This window comes from Podarcis vaucheri (genome assembly GCF_965113315.1).
Source record: "Podarcis vaucheri genome assembly, chromosome: 8".
Taxonomy (NCBI): domain Eukaryota; kingdom Metazoa; phylum Chordata; class Lepidosauria; order Squamata; family Lacertidae; genus Podarcis; species Podarcis vaucheri.
Genome location: NC_138766.1, coordinates 48,029,276 through 48,038,432, shown reverse-complemented (window position 1 = coordinate 48,038,432; position 9,157 = coordinate 48,029,276). Strand labels below are relative to the sequence as shown.

At 38.1% G+C, this 9,157-nt stretch overlaps 1 protein-coding gene across 2 annotated transcripts in view; it reads right to left on the bottom strand.

Annotated features, from left to right (window-relative positions):
• Nucleotides 1-3,255: 3,255 nt before the first annotated feature.
• COLEC12 (collectin subfamily member 12) overlaps nt 3,256-9,157 on the bottom strand; it is an 83,087-nt gene continuing 77,185 nt past the window's right edge. The window contains exons 8-10 of one of the 2 annotated variants that reach the window (XM_082235168.1): nt 8,826-8,935; nt 5,914-6,059; nt 3,256-5,032 (exon numbers count right to left, since the gene is read on the bottom strand). In XM_082235168.1, the coding sequence (XP_082091294.1) occupies nt 5,013-5,032; nt 5,914-6,059; nt 8,826-8,935 (276 nt within the window). In that variant the 3' untranslated portion in view covers nt 3,256-5,012. The remainder of the gene's footprint in view (nt 5,033-5,913; nt 6,060-8,825; nt 8,936-9,157) is intronic. The other variant, XR_014222762.1, reaches the window with a different exon arrangement.

Genomic DNA, 9,157 nt, shown 5'->3' with positions numbered 1-9,157 from the left:
GTTTTGCTTGGCATACACACTATACAGCTAATTATGGATCTTGGCCCATAGTTATTCTTTTAACCCTTTATGAGGCTTTCATTTAGGCATCCTTTTCATTTCATTTTTTTTACATTTCTTCCCCTCAGGAAATGACATAGAACATTTGTTTTCCAAAATCTCTTGTCCCACACTGACTCACAATTCTACTACCTCATTCTGCTTTGACTGGATTATGCATAAGAGATCACCTGATTAGTTTAAGCAGCTTACTCAGTATTTCCAAAGTGGTCATGCGAGAATAGTGCAAAGGAAAGCCGTTTATCTTTAAAGACAATAAGAATACTTGACAAGCCACACTATAGTAACCTGATTTCTAGTTAGCATGAATATGTTTTATGCTTTGATTTACACCATATATGGTAGTTAATATCTTGTTATGAGAAAAAGCCTTATCACCATAAAACATTTTTTTTTTGAAGAAAAAAGACCTGTCCCTTTAGGCTTATCATCATGTGTTATGCAGATTATCATCTGCTATGCAACATTGTAAATAGCATTTTATTACTTCTACTGTTATTTTCAAATGGGTTTAAATAAATAATCAATCTGATTACAGTTCCCCCCGCCCATCCTGTACCTATTCCATCCCTGTTCCTAAAACAGAATGGGTAGGGTGCAAAGAAAAGAGGAAATACAGATATAAGAAAAGACAGAAGAGAGGAGAGGTTTATCTTCTACATCAGGAGCTAAGACCAACAAGTTATCAAACTGAGTTTTTCCAAACTCCCTTCTCGCTGTACAGTGGTACCTTGGGTTACAGACGCTTCAGGTTACAGACTCTGCTAATCCAGAAATAGTACCTCAGGTTAAGAACTTTGCTTCAGGATGAGAACAGAAATTAGGCGGCAGCAGCAGGAGGCCCCATTAGCTAAAGTGATGTTTCAGGTTAAGAATGGACCTCCGTAACGAATTAAGTTTTAACCGGTGGTACCACTGTATTCAGACCTTGTTTTAAAGTGCCACTCCCCCCCATACCACCCCCTGCTTGCTCTACTCAAACTTCTGCCAGTGTTTAAAATAGGCACCTTTTCTCAGTTACCCTCCATCCTTGCTTCATTCAAGTCTCTGCCTTTGTATAAAACTGCCATTTTCCCTCTACATTTCTTCCATCCGTGCATTACTCTAACTTCTGTTGCTTTAAACCACTCCCCCCCCCCTCTTTGTGTGCCTCCTTGCTTTGATTCAATGGCCACTGCTGCTATGCAACCTGCCTTCACTTTTGCTCCCTTATCCGGCCCTGACTTCAAGCAAATCCAAGATTGTGATGTGGTACCACAAATCCTTCAATGGGGAGAACTTCACAATGACATTCTTACATTTTTATTACATGAAGAGAAATGGAAGATCTTTTTATGGCAAATGAAGGGATTCAGTTTTTAAAAAGCCTCGTCTTCCAAGTAATTTGACACTCTAATTAATTGTGAAATGACTGACAGATTTTTGTAGTTCTTTAAGTAATTTCCTTCTAGTTTCTAGCAAGAGTTACAAAAACACACATTCTTTAGCATAAGGCATTTACAGCCTTATTAATACTGAATTCCAACTGGTACATAAACAAAACAAAACAGTCTTCAGTAACTTTACTATGGAATTTCTGCATTTCATTGTGTATTTTAGGCTGATTGCATACTTTGACCTTGCTCTCAATGAGTATAAACTTTTAAGTTTTTCAACTTTGTTAATGTGATCACATCAGTGAAATCATCCAAAATACTGTAATGCATTTGGTTCATACAGACACAAGGTGAACCAAAACACACAGAGCCAAATGCAATTAGGAGAACCTGGAGACATTGATAGCTCTTTGGGGACAGAGAAAGCATAAAGTTGTTTCTCCAAAATAATTTGTCTGTACCCTACTCTACAGTAAGGCCAAGGTATTGTAATCATTACATGGAGATGTTTGCAATTATCCCTGGAAGGCTTCCATCATACTTCTAGGGATACTATAATAACATGTTGTTATTGTAAGAAAAACACTGGTGCCTAATTTGAATAGTAGAGTGCTTGGTATCTGGTGGGTGGGGCTTGTGTTTTGCTCCAGAATCAGCTCCTCCAGTGTGTGTCTAGTTATGAATGTCAGTTAAGAGGGATCAACTGCCTCTTCTCATTTCTTGTCTCAGACCTGCCCCATGATGTTGTTTTAGTTTCTCTCATTATTTTATTTTGTTAGAATTTTCTCTGTTTATTATTAAAGCTTGAAACAAAATTTAAAAAATCCTTCCAGTAGCACTTAAAAGACCAACTAAGTTTGTTATTGGTATGAGCTTTCGTGTACATGCATTCTGTATTATGGCTTCAGTATGTAGCTACCTTGCATTCATTTGACATTTCCCATGGTACCACAAATCTGCTAAAAGCGTACATTGAGCACATGATCACTTCAGCATGTGCTCAACTAACGCAGTGTCAGCTCAACTCATATGGCCCTGTGTGAATTGTCTGCAGATTAATCAGCTGCATCGTACAGAACTGGTCGGATCTGTGTGGGAACAGATGGCACCAATCTCTAGGAAACAGTAACTGCAGGCTTGACTGAAGGAACAATTCCTCAGAGAAAGGGCCTCTTGCAAGCTGTTCTGAACTTCCTTCTACTCCTAAATATATTCCCTGAAATATTTTAAAAAACGAATAGTGTAAATATTTTGTGAGCCCTGTGACTTGTCATGATGTCCCATAATTGATCAGGCACAGCAAGACATGGCAGAACAGTGGTCAGGCAGGAGACTGAAAGGTAGGTATGGCACAGTACATGATTTTTAGAATGGCTAGTCTTGTCTGCTATGCCATGACTATTGAATTTACTCCAGAATTGTTTGTGTAAAGAAGCCAAAGCATTCTGGTATTCTGGTTTCACAGTTGCACATTGTTTTTCATTGTTTATCTTGGTTGGCATGATTACAGAGTGCAGAATGTAATAGCTTCCCAAATGAATGGGAAAAGGAACATGACAAGGAATGGTTGGAGACTTATTCTGGCTAGAGACTCCTTCTGGAATGAGCCATGTTTTCTGTCCTCCTCCTTTGTCTAGATATGATGTCAAACTTGTGGTCTGCATTTGCTTCTGCACATGATCAGTTTGCTTGCTGCATGACAAAAGGAATCCCTTTTAGGTGCTGTGAACTTTCAATCACAAGCCATTCCTAGCAAATCTAAACACACACAAACAGTTGGATGGTGCCATCCATGCACAAACCTCACGTAACTCTCATGAAGGTCAAAATGTGCGACATGTCATTTATTTCGAGCACAAAATCTACTTGAAGCAAAATTCATTCCTGAACATTATGCTTGCACAGGAAGTCTTAATGCCAGTATTTGTGCCAGCTGAGGACCAAACTAGAAGCAGATGCATATAAGTTCTCTTCAGTGTCTTTAAAAAACAACAGCACTCAAACCCCTTTTGGAATGGTTGTCAAGTAGCAGAGGAGCAGCACTGGGAAAGGAGGCACTTAATCTATCCCGTAAAACAGCATTCTTCCCTGCCGAGAAAAGAGGTGCAGCTTGGAGGAACTGATTGGAGTGGAAACATGGCTAAAAAGGAAAGGGTACTGTTGTTCCATTGCCCATTAGCTCCTCTCAAATATTTTTGGGGTAAGCAAACCAACCAACCAACCAACCAACCCAAAAGACATTGAGGACAAGTTACACACATTGAACTGCATGAACTGTCTAGTTTGGCCTTGCGTTTCCATTTGTCTGTATTACAGTTGAGTTCTTGGCAACAGAAACCTTCTAGATAGGAAGGAGATAATAGGAATGTAGGAATCTGCCTTAAAACAGTTGAGACTATTTGTCCATATGGCCCGGAATAAGTAGTTGTCCATGGTCTTTAGCAGAGGTCATCCCCATCACTATCAACTGATCCTTTGAACTGGAAATACTAGAGACTAAGCCTGAGGCCTTCTGCATGCAAAGAATCTGCTCTGCTACTGAGTTCTGGCCTCTGCACTCATTGGTGACCCCACTTCTTTGAAGACAGCACTGTAGCAGTTGTTAGGCTCCCATCCGTACATGGTTTACTCTGCATATCTTGCAGTCATTTCATCACATGAAATGGAACCAAATCAGAAAAATGGTATTAGACAACCGCATCATATCTATCTTTGGGATCACAACTTGTTCTATGCCGGGCTTAGCCAATGCGGTAGCATCCAGATGTTTTGCACTAGAATCCCCATCAGTCCCAGCCAGCACTGCTATGCCCCCAAACATGTGAAGGGCACCAGATTGGAGATGACTGCTAAAATACGGCAAATGCCACCTACAGTCAACTTCAAAAGTTATTAAACTAGGGTAATTTATCTGGCATATATATTTATCTATAAAACAAAACTGTGTTTTAAACTGATGAGACTTATACCTGACAATCATTTCTAGTGAATTATAAGTAGTATCACTGCTATTTTCTTTGGCTTCTGTGTACTATATTTGTATAAAAAGGCAGTTAAAAAGACCATTGTAGTAAGCAAATATTTTGTACAAAAATACAAAAATTTTAAAAGTATATTCTATATTACTGATCAGAATTGGCCTATATATATTTATATATAAAATTTATATATATTTATAAATGTATATTTATATAATTTGCCAGTATTTGGGATTTTAGCAAGTGGCTATTGTGTTTACACAGTAGGTTTGTATTCTTTTTTTCTTCCTGTGGAAAAGTCATGATTTGTAGTCATCTTGGCATAGTCCATTGTTTTATAAATCTTCAGCATCTGTATGTTTTGTGGTTGAAGAGGATCTATAGCTGGTTTAGTCCAATTGTATTTCCAATTGACGCATTTGTGCAACGTTGTAAAGCCCCTGAAAAATTAGAAGATAAGGCGGACGAATTGTGCTGACTTTTTTCATCAATGTTCTCAGTGCTCCCCCTTTTGGTTGGGTGATGGTTCTGTCCCAGAGGATACTTCATCATTCAGGAAATCTCACTCATTTGTGTCTCTTATAAGGTTCACAGCCTATTACAATCCCAGAGCTTCAGCTAAAGCAGGAAAGGAAAAGCAATGCATTAAAGTGCTATAAACATAATATCTGTTTTTTAAAAAAACAATAAGAGCAGAATTCATCACCTCAGAAGAGGCTAATGGCATGCAAATTTGATCCAATTCTGCCCCAAAGTTACAAAAAAATTTAACATTTGTTTCTTGTACAAAGCAAACATGTAAAGATGCCCAACACAAAAACAAAACACAAAACCTGGGAAAAAATGCAATTCATTGGACTTTATCTATTCAGGAGAGGCTATTATGTCTGAAAATTTCATCTAATTCTTTCCAAAGGATAAAAAGTTACAACTATTTTTAATTTTTTTCAGTAATAGTGAATGGGAAAGACAATTCAGTTTACTGAACTGGGATTTGGACTGAACTGAACAACCTTCAAAGCACTTTATACTGAATCTTGTGGACGCTATATACCCCAGGTTGTTGTGGCTAAAGCTATACTTGTATTTCTGAATCCTGAACATGGATCAAGGTGTCCTTATGTGGTAACTTGGAAAGAGAAATCTATTGTATAGATTTTGCTTCATGTAGAGGTGGGTATATTTTTGGACATGAACTGTGCAAAATACATGGAGCTCATATTTCCAAAGTGTGGGAGGGGGACTAGAGGGGCTGTACAGTCTCTGGATTCCTGCCAGCACCTTAAAACTTCAATGGCTTGAACAATAGAAACTGAACTAGAAATAAGCTTTGATCTGTAGATGACTGGGTTGAACTGCAATCCTCTTCTAAGGGCTTCCAAGCAACTAGTCATACGCATAGAGGACTGGGTCCCCTCTTTTTCCAGCTGTTTAAACTTGGCTTGGGGTTTGGCCCTTGTAGCAAATGAGAATTGATCCTAGTCAAGGTTCTAGCATACCTTTGTCCATCTCCTGCTCACAAATAAAACTGTTAACATCTTCACAGTGAAAGTCGTTCCAAAGCCCAGCATGGATTAACCCAGCACAATCTTCCCCAGGTCCATGGCCATGTTTCCAGTTATCGGGTTGTCCAGCGCTCCAGTTTCTTTCAACAAAACAGAAAATAGATCATTCCGCAAAACAAATAGCAAACCATCATGTGATACTGGGACAGATGAGAATAATAAAAACAAAAACAAAATACTGACAGTCTGTTCTGAGCAGAAAACATACTCCTTATAACAAACAATGCATGACTCTTTCCTGGAAATGGAAAACATCTGGGCTGCAGAGAAGAGAATCAATTCAACAAGCTGCCGAAGCTCAGAGACCTAAAATTAGTCCAATGAACTTTGTTCTGATTTGGGGATGGACAAGGATGCGTAAGAAGGGGATGGAGTAGTCATGGGGCAGCATTTAGCTGCTTCCTCTGCAGCTGTGGATAAGCTACTGTGACATAAGGATGTCTTCCTGCTGGATTTGCATATGCATCCCCAAGTCAAAGCAAACTGGTAGTTTCTTGTTATCCAATACATGGAAAGAAGCAGAAAATAAGAGTTTTAAAATACCAGAAACCCAAGGCATATTCACAGTTAACCAGCCAACACTTTGGCAAAGATGGCTTTTCTGCCTATGTTTCTTCAACCCTCTGTTGCACCTTTGGAAGAAAAATATACTGTTTGCGTAGCAAATTACATTTCAGATTGGAAATGAACAAAAAATCCTAACAAGTCCTTTAGCCTTTACAGAGTAAGTTAGTATTCTGCTGAAAATTTTACATGATGGGCCCAAAATCACTTGATTTATTAAATGGAATGTGCTGCCAATCTCAGGATTTTAAAGGATCATGTGTGTTGAAGAAACAGCTTATTAAGTGCAGGGCTGTGGCTGCTGGCTGAAGTGGATGGCACAGCACCCAAAGCTAAATAATATAAGGATTCAAGAGCATGTTTGTCGAGCTCATGGAGTCTGAGTGACATTTTAGGAAGGCACCAAGTTTTCTAGAAAAAAACAATTACATTTAGCTGAAGTGACTGTTGGTTTTTAGATCACAAAGGAACATGCAAAACATGACATAAGATAAACACCGGAAAAAGTTCAGAGGTGCTGCATAAAAAGTCACATGTGTCTATGCCTTCTGTGTTTGAAAGAGAAATAAAATGGCAATTTGGATTCAGATAAAATCAGACCCTCCCAGATTTCAGATGATAAACAGCAAGTGTACTTCCCTAAATTGCACTCTATACTAAAAATGAAGACAGTTTCAATCTGTGGCTCAAAAGAAAGTAGGAACAGCTCTGCGTGCCTGGCTTTCTGCCTGTGAAACTGCAAGTTAGGTACGGCTTCAAACCTCTCATATTTAAATTTCTTTCATATTTTGTTTTTATGTGACTTGGGCTGTATTATCATGTCCACTTCCTTACCTCCCATGCAATATGCAAGCAAACTCCCACTATACAGCCCTATATATTTTATCCCCACATACTATGGCAGATTCTCAAAAATGTGAGCCCTTTGTATTAGAATCAAGCACAGCATATTTATAATTTATAAACTAAAATATACTTTCCTCTGCCCTTCTATCCAGATATGGCACACCTCAAGAATAGCTCACTGATTTATAGATGTTAATATTCCATTGAAGGATAATTTAACTGCTTCTAAAGGCACTCATGGTGGATAAATGTCTAATGCTTCAATATTGGAAGCAGCAGTCTGTTCCACCTGCCCCCCTCCCCATCATACTGTGGACAGAGGACATGACTCAACTGGCAGCAGATGAGAAGGTGACTTTCCATAAACACAATAAAGATAGGAAGTTCCCTAATATATAGGCTCTTCATACAAATCTATTTGCTTGGATGTCTAACCACTGATTTGGTCTGGACTTGATTTATTCTAATTTAGTTTGTATTATTTGACTGTTTTTGTTTCTTTTTTGAAAATTAAATAAAAAGCCTGCTAACCTGACGGGGTTAAAGAGAAGTGGAAGGATACTATGTTCTAATATTTATATACACATAGGATTCATAGAAAGATACGAAGGGCTCAGGATGTGTTGAGAGAGACAGAATGTGAATTTAGAGGTATCACCTTTGTTGACTTCACTTGGTCATTTGCTCTCAAAGATTAAACACTAAATCTTCAAAGATCTAGAACACTGAGAATTCAAAGATTTAACTTCATGTTGAGTTATGCTTGTTTTAGGAAGGTGATTTCAGTTAAGTAACTGGGGATTTCATAAAGATAAGACAGCACTAGCCAATTTTGTGTTACATCCTTAACAAAGTGCCAAATGTTAGACAGATTGTGTCTGAAGGAGACAGGCATTATTTCACTTGGTGGGAATAACAGATTTCAGTTTCTGTGATCCAACTTTGGCCCTAAATAAAACATTGAACACCCTGATTACAGTTTAAAAGGAGCTTGCTCAGTTTGATCTTCTAGTAAGTTTCAATGAAAATAATAGAGAATATTTTCCTTTAACATTATGGCCTCTCTTTATGGGCAGTTGTAATACAAATTATTAAAAAAATGAAGAATGAGTCCAAGAAAAAAAAAAGTGATTACTCTATCCCCAGTTTGCAATAAAATTCCATAACAATCTTGGCTTATTATGGTTCTATGATTCTTTTACTCAATGATCCATCTTCTTTTTTGGCAAGAAAATAAAACCTTGTGAATACAACAGAGAGAAAGCCTGAGTATAGAAGAGCAAAAGACAACAACATTTCATGGCAAAGCATTTCTTCAGAGAGTTGCAGCAGTCTTTCCCATCTGCAGCATCCTGTCTGCATGGTGACAAATAAAAAATCCAATAGCAAGAACAGTAGCAGAAACAAAGAACAGTTCATATCCTTCCTACACGTACATATATTCTGGTAAGGTTCCATCCAGCCATCGCCATTCATCTTCTTTCACTGAGTCCGTGAGGCCAATCCAGAAGCTGCCTTTTGCAACAACCTGTTTTTTTAGCCATTGCTGTGTACAGAAGAAAGTACTGGTTGCGTTATTCCATATCTCAAAACATGTAAAGCCTTTGGGCATAAAAGTCCCTCGAGTCCCTTTTAATCTAAGTTGACTACTTGTGGTTTTGAGTTCCATTGCTTATAACCTATTAATTATCAAATTATAGTTATAATAAATATTAATTAAACAGTGACCACTTTTGCTTCAGACAATTGCCTGTTAGCAAGCACCCTT